This window comes from Tursiops truncatus, chromosome 7 (genome assembly GCF_011762595.2).
Source record: "Tursiops truncatus isolate mTurTru1 chromosome 7, mTurTru1.mat.Y, whole genome shotgun sequence".
Lineage (NCBI taxonomy): Eukaryota > Metazoa > Chordata > Mammalia > Artiodactyla > Delphinidae > Tursiops > Tursiops truncatus.
This window is the reverse complement of record NC_047040.1, coordinates 2617338-2640322: the sequence shown is the minus strand read 5'-3', so window position 1 is coordinate 2640322 and position 22985 is coordinate 2617338. Positions and strand designations below refer to the sequence as shown.

At 46.6% G+C, this 22985-nt stretch overlaps 1 protein-coding gene and 1 pseudogene across 13 annotated transcripts in view; one reads left to right on the top strand and one right to left on the bottom strand.

The window, feature by feature from the left end:
- The window catches only part of TRAF3IP1 (TRAF3 interacting protein 1), a 65917-nt gene that overhangs the window by 23121 nt on the left and 19811 nt on the right, over nucleotides 1-22985 (top strand). For 10 of the 13 annotated variants that reach the window (XM_033859443.2, XM_033859445.2, XM_019923587.3 and 7 more), the window contains 5 exons: nucleotides 220-304; nucleotides 745-828; nucleotides 3451-3574; nucleotides 3792-3825; nucleotides 6611-6687. In XM_033859443.2, coding sequence (XP_033715334.1) covers nucleotides 220-304; nucleotides 745-828; nucleotides 3451-3574; nucleotides 3792-3825; nucleotides 6611-6687 — 404 coding nt within the window. Of the gene's footprint in view, nucleotides 1-219; nucleotides 305-744; nucleotides 829-3450; nucleotides 3591-3791; nucleotides 3826-6610; nucleotides 6688-22985 lie in introns of all 13 variants that reach the window. The other 3 variants (XR_012332893.1, XM_019923591.3, XM_073807030.1) reach the window with 3 other exon arrangements.
- LOC117313131 (U6 spliceosomal RNA) lies at nucleotides 5017-5116 on the bottom strand (annotated as a pseudogene).

Below are 22985 nucleotides of genomic sequence, written 5' to 3'. Positions count from 1 at the left end.
GAGAAGTTAAACCAGTTTGTATTCCCAGGGTTTGAGTGTGTCCGTTTCCCCAAATCTCCCCCCAAATGTAGATATCAAGTGTCTGTTTGAACTCCATCAAAATGATAGATGAAAAAAGCTCATTTACATTTGCAGTTGTTTGATTGCTGTCTCCTCACATATTTACTAGTTGTTTGTTTCTTTCTTTGTGAACTGCTGGTTGGCTTGCTGCCTGTCCAGAAGGAGACGTTGGACCTTCTGGCCAGGAGAAGTGTGAGGTGCCGGAGAATTCCGAGCTGCCAGGCGAGCTCCCAGCCGCCGTCAGGTTCGTGTGCTCTGGTTCCCACCCGGGCAGCTGCCCTGCTCCTCTCCGTACCTTCCACAGCTCATGTAATGCTTGGGCTTAATTGTGAGGAAGTGTGTGTACAAAGAAAGCAAAAACTGTTTAATTTTCTTGTACCTGAGGTGTAACTAGCTCACGTAGAATGTTTTAGAGATTTAGGGAAATTCGTACTTTAGGCTAAATTATGTCATGGTTTGATTCCTGATAGTTAGGTTACTACTTTTTGTACCTTAAAATTAACGAGAATGTAAGATTAGAAGATGGATACTTTTAGACTTGTCAGGCTAATGGAACGTTCTTAATATGCTGCAGGCTGTGTCCTAACTGGCATATTGATGGTGGCCTGGAAGTTAGCATTAACATTAATGTGGGTTTTCATCTGTCCACTTTGAAACGTGCAAGCGTTTTGTATCCCTTTTCAGGAGGATACCTCGGCCCGGGAGCGCACGGCCCGCGCCTCCCCGGGTCAGGCGGCCGGAGAGTGCGGAGGTGCCGACGACGGACAGGTGAGGCCCTGGAATCCGCGTTGGCACCGAGGGGCAGGGCTTCCCTGGCGCTGGTGGGACAGGGATGGGTGAGGATGGTGCGTGTGCTGAGAGATGGGGGCGGAGCGGGCAGCAGACGGCGCAGGGAGCACCTGCTATTGAGTAGAAGAGAACCCGGGGTAGAGCGTCACCTCAAACCTCGTGCGTGCCACACACTTCAGATAGAAGCGAGGGAAAACACAGGTGTTCGTGCTCGTACAGTTATGTCTTTACAGTTACAGGGAAAGTGGATTGCCCCCATCTCTACATAGAGGATTTTCTAAGCATAAAAACAATTAGGGGAAAAATAGGATAAAAAAATTTAAAGGCTTAATTGCACAAAAATTAAAAAACAAAAGGTGGTCAGAAAGTCATCAGCAGTATAAAGACAAGCCTCAGGCAGGGCTTTTATAAATTTTACAAATCTACCTGTGGATCCAGTACAGAAAATCAAAACAAAAACTAGGAAGATGAAAACAGGCTGGTCGGAGTGGGCTTCAGGTGGAACGGGAGGCGGGGCCTGGAGGCGGCGTAGACGTATTTTACGTATGGTTGCCGGGGGAAGCGGAGGGATGCACAATGTCAAGGGAAGTTAGGGGTCTCTGTTTTTAAGATGAGCCGGCTAGCACATTTTTCTGGTGCGGGGGATGGTCCAGTGGAGAGGGGGAGACTGGAGATGCCGGCGTTGCGGGGTGGGGAGAGGGGACTGTGGGAACAGAGCCCCTGGGTGGGCCAGGACGTGTGGTGGGAATGGCCTCAGCGAAGGCCGGGGGGCTGGCGGGCAGGTGAGATCCCAGGAGGTGAGACCCTGGCTCTTCATCTTTCTCCTGAGCCAACAGCGAGTCTGGGCGAGGAGGGGCAGGGCGCAGAGGAGAGAGGAGGTGGTGGATAGTGTCCTCCACGAGAGGGGCTGGTGAACGGGCGAGGGCAGAGGTCCTACCCGGGGGCCGCCCCCGCCCGGGGCCACGTCTGGGGGCGTTTTGTAGCACCGTGATTGGGGAGGAGGTGCAGGGGAGGCCCTTGGCCTCTAGTTGGGGCTTGGAGCCAAGGATGCTGCTGAACATCCTGTGGAGGACAGGCAGCCCCACCCCAGAGGTCTGTGGCGTGCCTCCTGGGGCACGTGGGGCGGAGCGATGGCTCAGCACCGCGTGGACTTTGTTCTCCAGCCGGAGCTGGGAAGATGGGTGGGGGAGGCCACAGAGTGGGTGCTTGGATCCGCGGTTAAGCATTTGCTGTCAGTGGCAGTGACAAGGCATCACTCTGGGAGTGATTTCTCAGCCCTTGAAATCCTCAAGAGTGAAGCCAGGAGCCTGGAGTGCGGGGTGAGGCCCGGGATTGGCAGGTGGCGGCACTCATAATGGGGTTCAGGGCGAGACTCTGATTCTCGGGGAATCTCTGACAACGTGAGATTCAGAGTTGGGAGATTTTAGGGAGAAAGATCTGGAAGCCTCCATAAGCCCAAGGAAAACCTCGACCCTCCTCAGGACCTGGCGGTCGGAGGCCAGAAGGAGGAAGGCCTCGTGGGGCAGGCACGTGGCGGCAGCATTCGGGGACGAGGGTGAGGATGGGGAGGGTTTGCTGAGGGGAAGGATGTGGGGGAGGGTTTCGGGAGCTGGAGGTGGTGGGATGCAGGCCGGACGGGGTGTACAGAGGGCGTGGAAGACCAAGGACGAGACAAGGTCGGTCCTGGTGGGGCAGGACGGGCGGCTGGAGCCGAAGGTGTTAGTGGGAGGCAGGTGTTGTGTTGAGAGCTCACACCCAAGTGCAGGGACTGCTTCTGGACCTCCCATCCCACTGAAGGGTGCGTGTGCACGCGTGTGTACATGCGCTGGAGAGAGAGTGGCAGGGGCTGAAGGGTATTTGTTGAAGCGTAACTGTGTCAGGTTGGTAGGGAAGAAATGAGGGCAGGAGGGGCTGGTGGGGAGCCATGGAGTGTTGGGGTCTGGGGGCTGTGGTCCAAGTGCAGGCGCAGCAGAAGTCAGTGCCTAAGCTGCAGGCAGCTGGTGGTGGTCTGCCGCCGGGTGACAGTAGGCGGGGCAGTTCCGGCGGTGGCCACTGGAGGCAGGAGAGAGCCCTTGGATGGAGGCGGTTACCAGGGAGACCAGGTCAGGAGCCCGTGGACATCGGACTGGTCCAGAATGATGGCAGGCCCTCGGGGAGAGGCAGTGTGTAAGTGAGGGTGCTGGGCGGGGCCGTAGGTCAGGGACAGCACCCAGCAGCCAAATGAGGGGCCTCGAGGAGGCTGCTGTGTTCCTGCGAGAGACCAAGGAGCGGGGTCTGGGGTGGCACTGGCCAGCAGGGCCACCAGTGAGTGCCACCCCTGCCCTGAGATTTGCGACTTGGGAGATCGGGCCTCTCCTGGAGAGGGGCTGCAGGCCCAGGGCTGGTCCCGCAGCGAGCCCGGCTGGGAGGAGGGCACGGCGCGGGGCGGGGTGGCACAGTGGGGCGGGGCCTGGTGGCTTTCCCCAGACTGCATGTTCGCAGACTGCGTCTCAGCTCCGGCCTCCTCTCAGGGAACCTCAGACACAGTTCCAGGCGCTGGGATTGATGAGGACGTGTGACCTGGAGAATGTTTCTAATTTAATCTGATTTCTTTGCATTTAGGACAGGAAGTGGTAAAACCGTCTCAAATGTGATCATAGAGTCACAGAATTCTGACAGTGAGGACGCCGACCAGTTTGTGGTGGAGGCCGCCCCCCAGCTCTCTGAGACGTCAGAGCTTGAAATGGTTGGTCAGCCACAGTGTATGTTTAATAATCACACTCAGACAGCACTGGAATTAATTCTCCAACTTAGACATTTGTGTAGACGGAATTTTCCGCCCGCGTTTCAGTTAGTTCTCTGCCATCTTTAATTCTGTCACCTCTGCTGAGAGGCATGCAAGCATGAGTTTGAGATTCCAACAAATCTGAATCTCTTTTTCTTCTCCTTCCTTTCCTGCTCAGGTACAGGCGGTGGAATTAGAAGATGAGAAGCACGGTGAGTCGTGGGGTTGTGTGTGCACACGTGTGTCTGCTCCGTGTGTTGTGAAAGGATCTGGTGAAATGAGCTTTGTCTGCCAGGGTTTGGTCAGGCGTCTGAGTAGCAGTAGATGGGATGCCGTGGGCACGGATGCCTCCTCCGTGTGTGTGTTATTCTGGGAGGCGATGGAAGCTGCTGGGGGGCGGGGGGTGGCCAGGACCCCAGGGGGCAGCCGTAGGCAGTTGTGGGGATGACATCACTTCTTTTCTGCACGGTTAGACTGTGGGATTGGATGACCCCTGAAGTCCTTCCCAGGTCGACAGTTCTGTCATATTGTTTTCTTCCCAAGCACAATGTCTTCTTTGATTTCAAACATTTATAGAAGCAGAGAGAATAGTCTCGTGAGCCCCTGACGGTCGTGCAGCTTGTGTGGTGAGCGGTCATCTGGTCTGACCTCAGTCTCCACCGACTGCTTTCGAGTCCTGGAGAGCATCATTTTTGCCATAAACATGTTCTTTTTTAAAAGGCATAACCGTCACTCCATTACTATATATAAAAAAAGCAGTCCTTCCTTAATATCATCAAATGCCTGTTTTTTTCCCCAGTGGTTTTGTGTGTTTTTTTTCTAGTTTGTATGAGTCAGAATCCAGATAGGGTCCCTGTGTTTGCAGCTGGTGGATCTAACTCTGAAGCCGCTCTTAGCCTGTAGGTCCCCTGCCACCCCATCCCCCTTGTAGTTTATTTGTTGAAGAGGCTGGTCGGTTGTCCAGCAGAGTTCCTCACCGTTGGGTGTTACTTGTCACACCCCAGTGTTGTGGGTTTCTTCCATGTTCTTCGGTTCCTGTAAATTGGTTCTAGAGACTTGGTCAAGAACACTTGACAAGTGGTGTTGGTTCTTCATCACACCTGCCCGTCTCTGTGCCTGTTGGTTGGTCTCAGTCTGTTGTTTCATGAGGGTTGTGGGGACGGTGACCATTCTCGTCCCGCCCCCTCACCCCTCCAGCACGTTTTGGTGGGCAGTCTCCACACTGTGAGGCTTCCCCTCGGCAGGAATTCGCCGCTCCGAGGCCCAGCTTCGTGCTTCCCCTTCATTGATCAGTTTTCTTAATGGTGCATTTGTCTCCTGGCACCTTCAGGGGTGACTAACGAGGGCTTTGGTGGTGGTGGTGGGTTTTTTTTTTTTAATTTTTATTGGAGTAGCTGATTTACAAAAATATGGAGCGAATTTGCATGTCATCCCTGCACAAGTGTCATGCTTACCTTCTCTGTATCGTTCCAACTTCAGTATATGTGCTGCCGAAGCAAGCGCTTGTTGTCTGTATGATGTCGTGGTTTTTAACACACTCGACGTGTTCCGTTTCAGTCCATCTCAGCTTTCTCCTTGATGTTCTGTTGTCCAGTGTTTGACCGTGGGGGCCTTTTGACACGTCCCAGTGGACTTTGTAGCTTCCTTGTTTGTGGTAGGACAGATGTTTCAGGCTCGTTTTGTGTATTTCCTCCCCGGTGTCTCTAAGGAGCCTGGCTGCAACTTGCTTCTGGGTTGGTCATTGTTTCTGGGGGTTTTCTAATTTTTTTTGTAGGAAAGTATATCCTGAGTTTGTACTGGTATTTCCAACTTAGATTTATGATTGCAGGGTTCTTCCTAAGTTCTTTATTTTTGCAGGTACGTTCGTTCCTGTCTCGTGCCCCAATCCTGGCTCCCAGCAGCAGTGGCTGTTTGTGTCTTTACCCTACATTGTGCACTCACAGCAATTTAGAGCAACACCACTGGTGGTTAACAACAGCGTGATTACTGGAAACACCCTAGGATCGTTTTTGGCAGATCTGCTTGCCTTTTTGTTCTCAGTGCACATCCCATTAGGGACGTGCAACCAATTCTTCTCTGTCCGGTTATGCTTGCCAGCATGATACTATTATGTTTATTTTTTATTTATTTATAAAAAATTAAGAAACAAAAGCAAAAAACCAAAATGAAAAAGTCACCATCGCTTCTGTCCTCAAGGAGCAATTAGAAGGGACTCTTTCATGATATTTGCTTCATGGTCCCTCAGAACCAGAAAAAGGGAGGCATTTGCTCCTGTGGGTTTTCTCTGATGTACCTCCAGGGTCTTAGGGCTCTGGTTGCAAGGCATGATGGGAGAAGGTGGACGTGATGATAAGTGTGTTTGGCCTGCATAGCTGTAACGGGGGATGGGGCGGGAACAGGGTCAAGGGGAAGGAGGCAGGTCTGATTTCAGGGTTTCAGATGAACCTCTTCTTCCTCGGGTCTCAGTCCTGCAGAGCACGGATTGTGACACTGCTCCAGCTTCTGATTCAGTGGATACACGATTTCAAATATGAGCTAACAGTTCATGATGCTTCAAGGTTTCGATACTGTTACGTTTATAGTTGCATTTTGCTTTCAAGTTTTAGGCTTTGAAATTTTTGATTTAATTTTGTTTTACCTATGTAAAATATTCCCTTATGTGAAATATTCACATAGTTCCAAGGTCAAACGTACCAAACAAGATATATTCAAATGGTTTTTCATATGATATTTATGCCACGAGTAATCCTTTTAAAAAAAAAAAAAGTTGATGACTTGTCCCAATATAAAAAAAGTATTCGTACTTAGTGTACAATAGGCTGAGAGAATTGCTTTGACCTTTTATCATACAATGATTATCTGAAGCCGTTTCAGTATAGAGAGAGAAAGGATAAGAACTAAGTATCCCTCCTCACCCCCAGCCCCCCACCCCTTTAGAACAGGATAGCTTCTTAGGGCAGAGAATCACTTTAACATAAAACCACTGGTTTTCAACAGGAGGACTTGTCAAAAAAATTTTGGAGACTAAGAAAGATTATGAGAAGTTGCAGCAGTCACCCAAACCTGGAGAGAAGGTAACCAAATGATTTTTGTCAACAGTGGCATTTTAGCAGTCTGTTTCACACATTCACATTTGAAAACTAGAAGCATCTTTCAAGTGTTGGATGTCTGTTTACACGTTTACAAGCCCCTTCCCATCTCCCCCACCCTCCAGTTGGGAGGATAGAAGATTTGGGGCTTTTGGGGTGCGACGTTGCTTCCCTGGACCCACATCCAGTCCCGTCCTGGGTGGGGCAGTGGCCTTGCTTGGGAGCTCAGGAGTCAGGGTCCAAGGCCTGTTCTGCTCTGACCCCCTGTTGACCCCTTCCTGCCGGGTGCATCCCTTCTCCCTGCACAGAGTGGGCAGGCTGTCTGCATGGCCCTGGCTGATGACAAAGTAAGGGTCGGGGGAAGTTTTCAGGGCTGGCTTTTAGATGCACGTGCTATGTGTATGTGGCCTCCAGCCGTCTCCCTTACAGGTGTGTGGCGTGGCTGTGTTGGAACCCGCGGCCTCCTACCAGCCACTGCCCTTGGGCACGTGACCTGGGGTGAATACCTGCAGGCTGGGTAGTGTGCCTCAAATGCCACGGTGAGGTTTCCGTTATCACGCCTTAAAAAAATAAGAATAAATCTTCTTTTTTTATTTTTTTGCGGTACGCGGGCCTCTCACTGCTGTGGCCTCTCCCGTTGCGGAGCACAGGCTCCGGACGCGCAGGCTCAGCGGCCATGGCTCACGGGCCCAGCCACGCGGCATGTGGGATCCTCCCGGACCGGGGCACGAACCCACGTCCCCTGCATCGGCAGGCGGACTCCCAACCACTGCGCCGCCAGGGAGGCCCTGTTTTGGGTTTTTTATCAGAAGTTTCTTGGTTAGTTAGCTTTATCAGCAGCCAGCAGTTCCAGTAAGTTTTACACACACTCCCACAGACACTTTTCTTTCCTTCCAGTTGAATGAACGGTTATTTGTTTTAGATAATTTTGCTTAAAATGTCCTGGTTTGGCATGCAGATACGGCCTGCAGGATTAATAGCTACTGAGGAGAGCTGCATGGTAGGGCCCGCCGTTAGAGGGAGCCCTTTACAGCTGTAACGGGAGAGTAGCGTAGCCTGAGTGCTGCCGGCAGCACCACCGCCAGCTCTTCTGAAAAGAGAAAAACTCTTTCTGCAGTTTATTGTCTGTTGCTGTGGAATTTTAATATGTCATAGTCCTTTTCGTAGGCCTGAGGACTTGTCCCGGTGTCCCTGGCAGTGTTTCTGCAACCCTGTCAGGAACCTCCAGTGTGGGCCTCGGGCTGTTACTGTAGGTAACCTTTGAAGCTTCAGTTGCTTTAAATTTTATAGCTGTGTGTTTCTGCAAAGCACACTAGGCCTGTGTTTCAGTTTCCTCTGAAGAGTAGATTTCAGATTAGTAGATCTTCTGACTTCAGAAGATAAAAGGGAAAAAATTCCCTCGTTTGGTGAACATTTGGGGCTTTAAAGGAGTACAGTTTGTGAGTGTTCTGAAGTCAGGGGCGATGTGTATTACAGTTGGGCGGGAAAAGTCAGCAAGTTTCTCTGCTTTTTTTTCTTTGGTATGTTATAGACATCAGATTTAAATTTAACTTGTGGGTCTTCTAAAAACGTTTTAATTAGATTTTCAAAAATAAGTTAAAATGTATTGGGAAGGTTGAAGTCCTTTCTGTCCTCGCTCTGATCCTGTTCTCACGAGGGCAAAACCACTAAGATGCGTTTGGTGTGCTCCTTACTTTTACGTGTATCTGCATTGCTTTGTGAGTTTGTAACTTTATCCTGTTGTTGATTTGTTGTGCAAGTTGCTTTCTTCAGACAGCGTGATGTTTCTAGTTTATTCGTTTTAATTGATGAATGGTATTCCAGTGTTTGTCAGTAATTAATTCCTTTTCTGATGGACATTTAGGATTCTTCAACCTTTCGCTGTTTGTGAACAGTGCTTCCACGGGCTCCTTTGCGTGTGCCCTGGCACACAAGAGCCAGTGTCTCTCTCCAGCAGTGGTCAGGAAACGTCCTCTGTAAAAGGCCAGACAGTAAATATTTAAGGCTTCAGAGCCATACAGTGTCCATTGTAACGTCTCATCTCTGCTGACGAGCTTGCAAACGGCTATAGCATAGATACCAGTAAACAGATGTGTGGCCGCGTTCCAGTGAGACTGTATTCACAACAGCAGAACCAGGCCTGGGCCTGTGATTTGCGACCCCCGTCCTTTAGAGGCCGTGCCAGACCTGGAATTGCTCGCCAGAGCGCGGGCAGAGCTGCAGTTTCACCAGGTGCTGTCAAAGGCTGTACCGATTTGTTCTCCAAACGGAATGAAAGCCTCTGTTGCCACAAAACGTGCAGCCACAGCCAAGATAACGGACGTGCCCGCCACCCTCAGAAGTGGCCCTTGGGCATCCCTCCCACCCACTTCTCTCCATGCCCCCCCACCCCAGTCCCCAGCAGCTGCTTATCTGCCTTCTGGCACTTTAGTTTGCATTCCTAGACCTGTATATGAATGGACTCAGTTGGTATATACTTTTTATTGGGTCTGGCTCCTTTTATCCATCCTGATTGTTTTGAGATCTCTCCACGTTGCATCGTGTATCAACAGTTCACTTTTTCTTTTACCGCCGAGTAGTAAGTAGTCGGCGGTGTGCGTGTACCGCCGTGCGCTCACCCACGTATCAGCCAAGGAGCATCTGGCTTGTTTCCGGTTTGGGACTGTTGCAGACAGAGCTGCTGTGAACAAGTCTTTGTGTGGACAAATACTTTCATCCCACTGGGTAAGTACTTAGGAGTGGGACTGCTGGGTCATGTGGTAAACGTGTGTTCACCTTTTTAAAACACTGCCAGACTGTCTTCCAGGGTGGCTGCACCACCTCCCATTCCAGCCAGCAGTTGAGTTCCAGTTCCTCCACACCTTCATCAGCACTTGGTGTGGCCAGTCTTTTTAATTTCCTGTGGTTTTGATTTGCATTTTCTTAGTTGCTAATGATGTTGAACGTCTTTTCTGTGCTTATTTTTCCATTCTAATATCTTCTTTGGTTAAGTGTCCAAATTTTTTTGCCCCTTTTAAAATTAGGCTGGTTGTTTTCTTCCTGTTGAGTTCTGAGAATTCTTCTTATATTCTGGATACGAGACCCTTATCAGACATGATGTGCAAATATTTTCATCCAATCTGTGGCTTGTCTTTTCCTTCTCTTAACAGCGTCTTTCAAAGAGCAGAAGTTTAGAATTTTAAAGTAGTCAAATGTAGGGGTTTGCTCTTTTGGTTGGTTGTGCTTTTGGTGTTGTGTCTAAGAAGTCTTGCCTAACCCTCAGTCATAGAGGTTTCTTCATATATTTTCTAGAGGTTTCATAGTTTTAGGTTTTATATTTTGAGTTAATTTTTGTATAGAATGCGAGGTATATTGAAGTTTATTTATTTGTTTCTGCATATGGTATCCAAATGTTCCAGCATCATTTGTTAAATTGTCACCCTTAACAAATTTTTTGCCCAATCTGAAGGATGTACGATTGTATCTTCTTGTTTCTTTAATTTAATACTAATAGCAACACACACCTGTTGCCTCCCTCTGTGCTAGGGGCTTTGTATTGATTGCTCTGGCCTCATATCAACCGTCTGGTGTCAGTTCAGTCACAGTCCTGTATGCAGAACTCCTGATGCCAGAGGTATTTGGTTTTAGAAATGTGCTGTGGTGCATATACTGTATATCCTCTAATCCCTACTGAGGTCAGAGGTAATCAAATGCATGAACAGTTCCACAACAGCATGGATTAAGAGTCCCACTAAGGGGGTGGGCAGAATGCTAAAAATAACCTCACATGAGTTTTGGTGCCAAGTTTATGAAAAATCTTTCCATTTTCAGCACTTGTGGCTTTTGGAATTGACACTGTGGTTTCTTCTCGTGTGTTGCCTGTTCACATCTTTGCCCATTTTCTTTAGTGGTGTTTTTCCTTTTGTTATTGGGGGGTGTGTGTGTGTGTGTGTGTGTAAAATGGTTGCATATGTCATATATCCTATAATAATAAATATCATATATGGTATATGCTATGGTTGCATATATTACATGTATCATGGAATAATCCCTTGTGTCTCATGCTGTAAACATCTTCCCAGTCTGTTACTTGTCTAACTTAATGTCTTTTTATATACAGAACTTTTCTATTTTGATATAAAATTTAATCAGCCTTTTTCTTTATAAGTTGTTCTGCTCTTGCCTTAAAAAAAAACTGTCCTATCCTGGTAGTAGAGATGGTCTCAATAGTTTTCTTAAAATAGTTTGTTTTCTTTTTTACATCTAGGTCTCTAATCTGGAGTTTTTGTTTATGTCGTGGGTAGGGATCTGCTTGTTTTCTCCTTGTGAGTGGTGCTGCCCTCTAGTGAACCCAGACCCCTCGTGTGTGGGTGTATTTCTGGGCTCTGCTGTTTTAAGTCCTGTGTTTTTATGTCTGGGAAAGACGTTCTAGTTGTTGCCCTCCACTCCTCCCACACCCCAGGTTGTCTTGGCTATTACTCCTAAATCTTTCTGGCTTTGCATGAGCTTTAGAATCAGTTTGTGTGGTTCCATTGGAAGGTCCTGTTGTGATGTTGGTTGGAACTGTTTTCATCCTTCTTGGTTTTGCTGTGGCTGCTCCCCCTTGCTCCATTGCCTTGCCCCCCACATAGCGGAGCTCCTCAGTGGGACTGGATGTGCTCACCAGCTACAGTTCACCCCTTCCCATCCTCTTGTGAATGACTCTTCTGAGTTGCTCTTGTCACGGTCACCTGCCTTCCTGGTTGGTAAATCCTCCTCGTGTGATGCTCAGTCCTCATCTTACTGGAATTAGCGGCAGCACCTGGTTCACCTGGGCGCTCTTCCTGGATGTGCCCTCTCCCTTTGGCTCCCAGGACAGCAGCGTGCCTCTCTGGCGCCCCTGCTCGGTGCCGGTCACCCCTGCTCCGTGCCGGTCACCTCTCTCTGTCTCCACCGCGGGTCTTCCTCCTCTCTCACTCTTCTTAGTATTGGCGTCTCTGTTGCTGGCTCTTCTGTTCTCTCAAACTGGTCCTTTCTGTTTGTTTTACCAAGTCACTTTCCTAAGCGAGTCTATTCCATTTCCTGTTTCCTTTTGAGTTTATTATGGTAATTAATATTTGAATCAGTTAGGATTAGGGTTACCTGTGGGTGCAGGAAAGATCTGAAGCAACAGTGGCTAAAGTGAGCTGGAAGGTCCCGAGTCAGTCTGGAGGTGGTGGTGATCCAGACCCTTCTGCCTCCTTCCTCCATGCGTGACTTCCATTCCTCAGGGCACCTCGTGGGCCACAACGGCTGTCGGCTCTAGCCTTCACGACTGCGTTCCAGCCAGCAAGAAGGAAAAGGGAAGTAGGAGAAGGGCCCACCTCTTCTCTTTTAGGCTATTAATGGAAGTGATGCACACTACTTCCATTTACATTATATTGGCCAGATCTTTGTCACGAAGGGGTCTGTGAAGTGACACCTTTATTCCAGGCATCCGTTTGCTTAGCTAGCAGTCAGAGGTTCCATCACTACAGACCACAACTTGCCAGATTTTCTCATTGCCTGGCATGGTCAGAAAATGATGATTTTGCAAGGCACTTGGGTAAGTGGCGGAGGCTGCCTGCCTGGCTAGGGGCCGAGGGTTCTGGAACCAGCACGGCTACCACATGTGGGCTGCACACAGGGCAGGAAGCTTTGCTATAAGTAGGGAGGTCAGACACGGGGGTCAACCAGCAGTCCCTTCCACGGAGCTTCTCTAGGAAGTTGCTTATTTCATGCACATTTTACGGAGTCATGGCAAAAAGATGTTTCGAGATACTTTTATGATTTAAAAAATATATCTATAGTTATAGTTTTCCTTTTCTTCCAAAATTTTTGTGTCTTTTTTCCTTTGATAAGACTTTGAAAAAACTATTGAAGGAGACACCCTCTAGCAAAGAATCAACTTTTGGTTTTGTAGATATTCACTTTTATTTTCATTTCATTGATATCTACTCTTTATTCTTCCTCTTAATTTCTTTGGGTGTTTAGTTTTTCTAGCCTCTTGAGTAAAAGACACAACTCATTTATTTTTAGTCTTTATAATTTTAAACAAATATATTTAAGACTGTACATCTCCCTTTAAGCATGCTTTATATCCTTAAGTTAAAAATTTTTTGAATACTAAAAACTCCTTGAATTTTAATATGAAGTAGTTGGTTGTTATTTCTTCTTTAACATGTGGGCTATTTAGGAGTCTGGTCTTTAGTTTTTAGTTTTTTTTTTTCTTTTTGCGGTACGTGGGCCTCTCAGTGTTGTGGCCTCTCCCATTGAGGAGCACAGGCTCCGGACGCGCAGGCTCAGCAGCCATGGCTCACGGGCCCAGCTGCCCCGCGGCATGTGGGATCTCCCCGGACCGGGGCACGAACCCGTGTCCCCTGCATCGGCAGGCGGACTCTCAACCACTGCGCCACCAGGGAAGCCCTGGTCTTTAGTTTTTAAACATAACGGTTTTTAAAAAGTTGTGGTTTTTTTTAGCAGTATCTAACATAGTTGCATGTTCAAAGAATTTGGTCTGTATGATGTTGATTATTTGGAATTGAGACTTTCTTTGTGGCCTAGTTTGTGGTCAGTTTTTATAAATGTTTCAGAGTGCTTGCAGAGTATGTTTACTTTCTCTCTTTGGTGTCCACACTTCAGTGCACACTGCTGATTTCACGGAGAGGTGATTGGACGACTATGTGCAGACTGTATCGATCTATGATTTTTATGTATTAATCATAATATTAATTGCTTATCTTCTCTACCTTATTCAAAAATTCAAATAGTAGGTGTTTGCTCTCACATAACTTGTAGTGTGCCCTTAGTTTCGGTACTTTTAATTTTTTTTGGAAGGAGCACTTTTTTCAATGCTAAGGAAGTACGTATTTGTAATCTGGGCATCTCTCCAGCCTGTCTTTGAAGTTGTGTTGGAAGAAAAGCCGTTCCTTATTGTGCTAATGGACTTGAGGAATACATTATAGAATAAATATGTGAGTCAGATTGCTTTGAGCATTTTCTTCATCATCCTGACTTACTTGCTCTCTTTTCAAGAGGAAATATAAACTTTGTTAATAGTACAATATTAGCCCATGCCAAGTATTTTTTTCCTTCAGATTTATGAAGTTTTTGAAAAACAACCAGAAAAGCAGTTTTATGACAGTGTTCCTTATGCTTTAAAAATGCTTGCCTTTTCAGCTTTGTAAATGAAGATGCTTTGAAGAATAACCAGCAGTGTCAAGGATGGTTCACTCAGTTTAAAGGACCATTTAAAGATTTCTCACTCCTAATTTTTCAATCTCCTTTTATACAGTCTTCTCTCGGGTGTTTTCTCATTTTATATCTGTTCTGTGAATGTTAAAGTTCAGATGCTTTTTCTTTGCCTTTAAATTCTTTATTTTGAAATGGACTCAGAGAGTCTGTTTCTCTTCGTAGATTTCTTTCTCTTCGTTTATTTAACGTTTTGGTGATTTTACTCTCTTCCTCTTCTCAGTCACATAAACCATGTGTTGTACTGGGACTGCTAGAGGTCATACGTCTCTTCAGATGAGAACCGAGCGTGTGTTGAATTGGACCTGCCTGTATGTATTTCACTGCCCTTCTGAAGGAAAGCTGTCATAGGACCTGAGGTAGCACCCACACGTCATAGAGATTATGGATGCCTGTCTTAGAGAAGCACTTATTTGGGCATATGAGAACCTCTTGTATCTTGAAATGCCTCTTGATGGATAAAATGGTCTTATCACAAACATGTTATATTTTAATTGTAATAAGCAGAATATAGCTAATAGTCATTACCTAAATTCTTATATGAAAGTCAGGGGTTTCGGTCGTATTCTCTTTTACTTTGGTGATCTGGATAGATCGTCAAGTTATTTCTTATTTTGGTAGCTAGATGGTGCAATTTCATTACCAATTTCGTAACCCTGTTAGAAAACTGCTATTCCAAATCCCTGCTTACTGAAATCCTGCGCCTGATAAATGTATTCTTAGTTTGGAAGTTCATGGTCCTAGTATTACTGGATGTTCTTTTGCTAAGAATATTGTTCCTGTTTAAATTGCTATGAAAGAAATAAAAGGGAACGTATGCTACGATATTTCTTCACTGGTGAGACTTTAATAGCTAAACTGGGGAACCACTGAAATTGATTGTAATCATGAAGAGTTACAGGGTTTTTGTATTTCTTTCTTTCTTTATTTGGAAATAAGGGGACAGTTTTACATTCCCAAGTAGTGCAGTGTTTTCCAATACACAGGCTGGGGATTTGGAGATATAAAATTAAAACAGGGGCTTCCCTGGTGGCGCAGTGGTTGAGAGTCCGCCTGCCGATGCAGGGGACACGGGTTCATGCCCCGGTTCGGGAAGGTCCCACATGCCGCGCAGCGGCTGGGCCCGTGAGCCATGGCCGCTGAGCCTGCGCATCCAGAGCCTGTGCTCCGCAACGGGAGAGGCCACAGCAGTGAGAGGCCCGCGTACCGCAAAAAAAAAAAAAAAACTTAAAACAGAATTATCAACAGTATCACTTCAAAATACTTACAGATAATATACCATGGATATATTATAGACGACAAAAGTGGTTTAGGAACCATCAAAACATTATATGTATCTGAACTTTGTGAAGATAATTATGAGGACATAGGCCTTCTCTGTATATCCTGTGATGTGGTTTGTTATGTGGATGAGGAAACTTTACCTGAAAAAATATATATGTGACTTAACAATTTGGATTATAAGAATTAGCTATAGTCCTATAAACATTTCTAAGTTGAATGGTCATCATCTTCTCTTTAATATGTTTACTCAGTGAATGATGTGACAAATATTTTTACTCAAAATGTCAACTTAAAATTCATATCATATTGTATCTATACTTTCCTAGATTTTAGTTCTGTCATGCTAAGTAATTTTGGCCTCAATTCCAAAGTTCTGTGCTTTGCATAAAAAATACCTTTAGTTTGACTGATCTTGACAGCCTGAGCCTGTAGGTGGACATCCAGTTACGGGGTAGTGTGGGGCCTGGGGTTAACTGTACTCACTGTGACGCGTTCATGAAGGCAGGAGGGGATTGTGCTGTGGAAGCCACAGGGTGGACGTCAGTTGGTTGGGGTTAGGATTCAGAGTGAGTTTACACAGACTGACTGTAGAAAAGTGCAGGGGGTAGTCTTGGGAGCAGAAGGTAGACAAATAAGAGAGATTTCGTCACACGTCACAGAAGCTCCAGCTGCCAGACTCGGGCTCGGTCGACAGGAAGAGACTGCAGGTGTGCTGCCCTGACTGAAGGGTAATTCTCGCTAGTTTGTGCAGGTAGGAAGACTAGAAAATATGCATGAGATGTCATGAAACGGTTTTTTAAGAAAAAAAAAAACCACATTAGAAGTCAAGGCTTACAAGGAGTGGCGTAAAAATGATCTAGCTGAGCCGTTGCCGGCTCAGCCTGCCTTGGCTGGCCTGCTGGTGCAGGTCTGGCCTGGTCCCCTGAAGCCCAGCACAGAGCAGCCTTGCAGGGCGGGTCTCCAGTTGTCTCTGCTGGTCCAGGTGGACTGCTGGTCCGTGGGTGACAGAGGTAGGAGAGTCACGTTCCCCATGCAGCATCTCCTGTAATCTCACCACCTTGTTCAGAGCCCTGCCCGGTACCATTGATGATTTACAGTGGGCCCTCTGCACCCATGGGGTCTGAATCCACAGATTCAACCAACCTCAGACAGAAGATATTTCAAGAAAAAAAAATTCCAGAAAGTTCCAAAAAGCAAAACTTAAATGTGCAGTGCTGGCAACTGTTTACATGGCATTTACATTAAATTTACAGCTATTTACGTAGCATTTATACTGTGTTAGGTGTTATGAATAATCTAGCGGTGATTTAAAGTATACTGGAGGGTGTGACTCGGTCATATGCACACACTTCGCCATTTTACATAAGGGACTTAAGCATCCGAAGATTTTGGTGTCTGGGGTTCGGGGGTGGTCCTGAACCAATCCCCGGATACTGGGGGAGGACTGCACTGCTGAGGAAGTTGGGGTCCAGGCGTCTCCGTACCTTGCCGAGGTCTCACGCCCAAGGCCTGGGGCCCAGCTCTTATTCTGCTCCTGGGCAGAGGGTCTTAACGCAGTAGGGCCCGCGGGCTGCTTGGGGACACATCTCAGATTCACCAGAAGCCGCCCCCTCCCCCACCCCCCAGTTTGCAGGGGCAGAACCTGTGCTGTGTGGATTGGGTGGAGCAGCTCGTTCCTAGAACTGGTTTAATCCTGAAATCCATATGTCTTTGTCTTCACTTTAAACAAAGACATTTATTTCCTGGTAACTGTTCTTATTCTTAGTTATTTTGGTCCATCCTGAAACATACCCATTTGTGCTTACTGTTTTAAGTGAGAAACATGTTTATTTTATTTTGCTAGTTCCCCTCTCTTTATTGTTCCTGTGTGTTTACTTATGACTTGAAAAGCAGCTTCCAGGGAAGCTCTGTTGCTGGAAGGACCAGACCTGGATGAATAAATTAGGTTTCCTTGAGCTTCTAATGTAATCTGGGCCACATGGCCATGCCAGCGAGACCGAGCTGGAGGAACCAAGGGCACCCAAGGGCACGGCCCTGCCGCTCTCCTGGGGTCCGGGTCACAGCGGTGCTGTAGTCGAGGAAAACTGAAATGCTTGGCATTGAAATACTTGATTTCCTACTTATAGCAGTGATGCATGTATAATTTTTCATATTGGAGCATTATCAAGGTTTTCTGATCAAATCTCTAAAACATTCTCTCCCCAGCAGGCGGAACCCTTTAATGACGAATAAAGCCTTTCCATAATCCTTGTCACAGAGGCCAGGACTGATGGCCACTTAGTGAAGGGCTTGCTTTATGTCAGGGTTTTGCTCTACATAAGCTATACATTTTAGAGAATATTCTTAAATCCCTTAAAGAAAAACAGATCTTAACATAAAGTAGAAATGTGTATTTTTTAGACATTGCTATTTATAAATTATTTACAAATAAATACACTGTATCCTAATACTCTTCCGTGTGTACTGCATATTACAAACAAGATGTGCTACAAAAGTTTTATTTGTTAGGTTTTGAAACTCAGGAGTAATTTCCGCATATTAATATCTTTGAGACTGATTAGGTTTCCAGGTAGCTTTTAGAAGCTTTACCGTACTACAGATAGAGTCACTTGCAGTGAAAAATGATAGACAATTATGTTGTAATAGTAACAGCTAAACAAGGCAAAGAAAATACTTTTAAACAATTTTAAAAGCTACTTTTGAAGAAAAGCAGATTTAGAAGACATTTAAAGTTGTGAGGACCACTTTTGAGCACTTTCAGATACTTCAGAGATGACTGATCGGGATGTTTAATGTGAAAAAGGAGTGTGTGTCATGGCCCTCCTTCCAGGGCCGCTCCCGCTCTGCTCCTCGGGTTAGTCTTGGCTCCACATTCAGCCCTCGACTGGGTAAAGCCGGCTTAGCTTCTAGGGAAGGAAGGCCTTCTCCGAAGCCCATCCTGGGGTGGCAGCAACAGTCATCGTGCCCCGGGGTTGGTGAGCTTCTGCTATGGGCCAGGCCCTGAGCCACGTGCCTGGATATGTTGCCACAGTTAATTCTCACAGTAATCTTACACTTAGAGAAAAGTTGCACGTACAATACAAAGAAGTGTCCCCTCTGAACTCTCTGAGAACAAATTGCTGTTATCACTCCCACATACTTTCCTGAGTAAGTTCTCTGAACAGGGGCATTCTCTGCACTACAACAGGGCCACCTTCCCCAGGAAATGAGCGCTGCTACATTGTTACCATTGTTACCGTCTTGGGCGGGAATAGCCCAGAAGCAAGGCCCTGCTCTTCTCACTGGGTCCCGTCACGGGGCATGTGTTTTAATCTGTCCCGTTACTGCTAGTTCTGCCTCAGATCTCACGGTGTCTGCCAGGCTTCTCCACTGGCAGGTTACTTTTTGTAGTAAATAATACTTTGTGGGGAAGCGCTTTGGAACCACGTAAGTATCCTGTTCTTCACTAACTTTCATTTTAATTATTTATATCACTATGGGCTCATGGTTTCCAATTTAGTTTTATCGTTATTTTAACGCTCAGATGGCCTCTGATTTGGCCAGTGGGGGCTCCTTCAGACTGGCTTCTGTGTCCTCTCATTCTGCCCCTGTCATTCTTTGAGTTCTTCCTTTCTAAGCCTTGCCTGTACTTTCCCTGCCTCAGCCCTGGTTCCGTGCAGTGGAGAAGGGTCTTTAGAAACCACGATCTGCTCACTAGGTGTGCTCACTGCTTTTGAAGTGTTTCTGCTCTCAGGCCCTCTCGCTGGTCAGAGCTAAAGAGAAAAAGTGTGTGAGTGAGTGTGTGTGTGTGCGCCAGTTTTCTGCTTCTGTATTTGTATTGCTCTTTTCCAACAGTGTGAAACCTGGCTCTCGTTATCCTTTGTAGATGAGCTTATACATGACTCCCCCTTGCATGTAGCCGGTCCCCATTGCTGCTGTCACCCCCGGCCTGTGTGGCTGCCCTCTTCACCCACCTTGGGTTCCAACAGCCCTCGCCAGAACAACAGTGTGACCGCTGCCCTGTGGACGAGCTCCCCGTCGCTCCTGGACTAGCCAGCCTCCCCGCACGGCTGCCCTCTCTGCAGCCTGCGTTCACTGCTGCCTGCTTCCTCCCTTTCCCCTCCCTACCCTGGGCCCCCGAGGCTTCCCACCCCGTGCAGATGCTTTCCTTGCTCTGCCCACCTCATGGCTTCAGGGCTGAATGGTTCAGGAGGGAAAGGAGCCAGGAAAGGCCACTTACTGGCGTTCCCTCAGAAGGGAATCTCATAAGGTGAGGACCCGTGCATCTCATTTCCCCCTCCCGTGGCTCGCATAGTATTGGACATAAGTGAGTGATCATTGCCTGTTGACTAGGTGAATTTCAGAGCTACTGAACAAAAGTTAGGAGAGAAAGAGGGACATGGAGGAGAAGGAATGCTAACATGTGAGGAAGCCCTTGGCAGAGATGAAATGAACAGGAGGGGCTGCGGCCTCGGGAGCCGCACACTAACTGCTGGCTGGTGCTTCCAGCCCCTCCAGTGGCGCTCTCCTGGCGCAGAGCCCTGGATGGCCTGACCGCCGGCCGCCGGGTGGTGGAGAGCAGGCACGCAGCCCCCTTGCTCTGCGGTTTTCTGCCACAACTTGGAATTTTGCAGTTTGAACAGTAATTCAGATTTCCAAGTAAAGTGTGATAGGCATGACGCTTAAATGGTTTTCTGACCTAGATTAATGTGATGTTAAACATAAAAGTATGCTTTTTAAGAGGTGCTTTGGTACTTTCACAAAAGTAAGAAGCTTAACCTGCGGTGGGCCTGCACTTAAAAGGGCTGTTATGTTCTGGGTAAAAAGAGAACTCACAATATTGGCAGTATTGTTGGGATTGAGGTTTTGTTTGTTTGTTTTTAACTACTCTATAGGTATACCGTAGGGCAAGAAACAATAGGTCCTTTTTTTTTTTTTTTGCGGTACGCGAGCCTCTCACTGCTGTGGCCTCTCCCGTTGCGGAGCACAGGCTCCGGATGCGCAGGCTCAGCGGCCATGGCTCACGGGCCCAGCCTCTCCGCGGCACGTGGAATCTTCCCAGATCGGGGCACGAACCCGTGTCCCCTGCATCAGCAGACGGACTCTCAACCACTGCGCCACCAGGGAAGCCCCAATAGGTTCTTTTCAAAGGAACCAAAGTCAGATTTGCTTTTACACTTCTCAGCAGCCCTAAATGCCCGAAGAAAATGGAATAATAATAGTGGTTATAGCATTTGGAGAGAAACAGACTGACCCAAGATTCTTATTATTTAGTCAGGTTGGCATCTCATATGCAGAAATAATGAAAGACATACCCAGGTAATGCGAGGGCTCAAAAAATATTGCTCTTGGATTCTTCTTGGAAAAAATGATTGCCTAAAATATAGTCTGTCTAGATAACTAAGAGATCAAAAAAGCAGCCCAAGCCCACCCCTCTGGAAAGGGGAAGGTAGGCCTGACCAGTGCAGGAGCCACTGGTCAGATGCATTTGGGCACCCGGAAGTGGCTGGTCTGAACTGAAAAGTGCGCTGTAAGCTTAACAGACGCAGCGGGTTTATAGAAGACATAGAAGGAAAGAAGACAGAAACCATCTCGTTAGTAACTTTTATATTGACTGCATGTTGAAACAAGATTTTGGACAATGTTAATTAAAAATTCATTGAAGTTAATTTCACCTATTTCTTTTCCCTTTTTTAACGAAACTAGAAGAAAATGTTAAGTTACATATGTGGCTCACATGTTTGTAGTGGGCGTCGTTGGTGTGAACAAAATGAATTAAAATTGAGCATTAAAACCAGTTAAGCAAAGAGAATTTGAATGGGCTACAGAATTAAATGTGAAATCCTTAAGACAGCTTTCAAAACATCAGCTTTACAGAAAAATAACACAGTAGCAGGTAGTGGGGTAGAGAGTCAAGGGAGGTCAAGTCGCATGAACGGCGTCATTTACTCACTTTTCCTTGTCCTTCTTCAGTGTCTCTTGATTACTCAGTTCTTAATTTTAATCTAGTCAAATTCTTCAGTCTTGTCCCTTGTCATTAGTGCTTTCTGTGTCTTCGTTAAGAAATCCTTGTCTCTTCTAAGGCCAGAAAGGTATTTCTTCTCTTTAAAAAACTAATGCTTTCTTATGACATTTAAGTCCTTGATCCATGTGGAGTTGATTTTCCTGTATTCCTTGAGGTAGAGCTACAATTTTTCCCCCCAGTTCTTCCTCCTTGCCACACTGATCTGTGATGCTGCCTCTGCTGTATATGAAGGCTCTTCCTGGATTCTCTACACGAGAGGCTAGCAAACTTTTCCTGTCGAGGGCCAGGCAGTAAATATTTTCGGCTCTGAGAGCCGTGCAGTCTGTGCCCAGTACTCAATGTGGCCATTGTAGTGAAAGCAGCCGTAGACAACACGCACATGAACGTATCCATAAATCAACTTTTATTTATGGACACTGAAATGTGAATTTTATAGGACTTTCGTGTGTGTCACAGAGCATTATTCTTTAAATATTTTTTCAAGTGTTTAAGAAAGTGAAAGGTCACCATTCTCAGCTCATGGGCTGTATGAAAAGCAGGCGGTGGGCCAGGCTGTGGGCTGTGGGCTGCACTGTCTCGCTGGCCCTGCCCTGTCCACCCTGCCTCAGTCCCTGTAGCTTTACAATAAGGCCGCACGTCTGGGAGTTTGGCTCTTACTGGCCCTTTCCACTGCCATGTAAACGTTATAACCAGCTTCTTGGGTTCAGTGGGCGTGTTCACGCACAAGATGCTGCATTTACTTAGCCTTCTTTTGGGTCTTTCCGTGAATGTTGAGGATCTTCTCTGTAGAGGTTGTGCACATCTCTTGTTAGAGTCTGTCTGGGTACTCCAGAGTTCGTTCAGTTATTGTAAGTGCTGTATGTTTAAAAACTGTTTGCTGTTTGTTGCTGGTAGGTAGGAGTGCTGTTGATTCATAACCAGCTTCCTCGATAAACTGATTACGTTCAAAATGCGTCTGTTGATGCTTTTGTGGTCTATGCTGTAATAACCACTGGATACTAAGGTAGATGATATTGAGATGCAGACGGGGGTGGGGGGTGGTGCTCCAGGAGGCCAAGGGACTGGTCAGCGCGCAGCGGGGACTCCCACCCAGGCCTTCTGACCCCAGCCCATGTGCCACCTCGAGTCAAGGCGGCTTCACCTCCTCCTTTCCTGTCCTCACGGTTTTCTTTTTAGGGTCTAATTGCTCTGGCTGGGGTAGTAATGAACTAGTAGTCGTGAGAGTGAGCAATCTTGTTTCCTTCCTGATTTTTAATGGACATGCTTCTAGAAGCTACCCCTTCCTGATATTGTTGTAGCAAAAACAAGTTGAGAAAGTACGATTTTTCCCAGTGTGGGGCTTTTATCTTGAATGGGTGTTGATTTTATTAAATGTTCTTTCCGCATTGAGATGATTCTGTTGTCTTCTTTTAATTTGATAAATGTCACTTATAGCTTTTCTCATATTAAACTATTCTTACATTCCTGGTATACAACCAGCATTGCTGTGATATGCTATCTTTTTTATCCACTGCTAGATTCTAGTTGCTGATTAGTATTTTTCCACTTATATTCGTGGGTGAAATGGGCCCCTGATTTTCTTCCTCATGTGGTCTTCGTCTTGTTTTTGTCCCCAGGTTAAGAATGAATTGGGGAGTGTCCTTTTCTTCTCTCTGGAAGAGATTGTAGATGATGGAATGATATATTTCTTGACAATTTGGTGGGACTCACCTGTGAAACCATCCGAGTGTGGTGTTTCTTTTGTGGGAAAAATTTAAACTACTGCTTT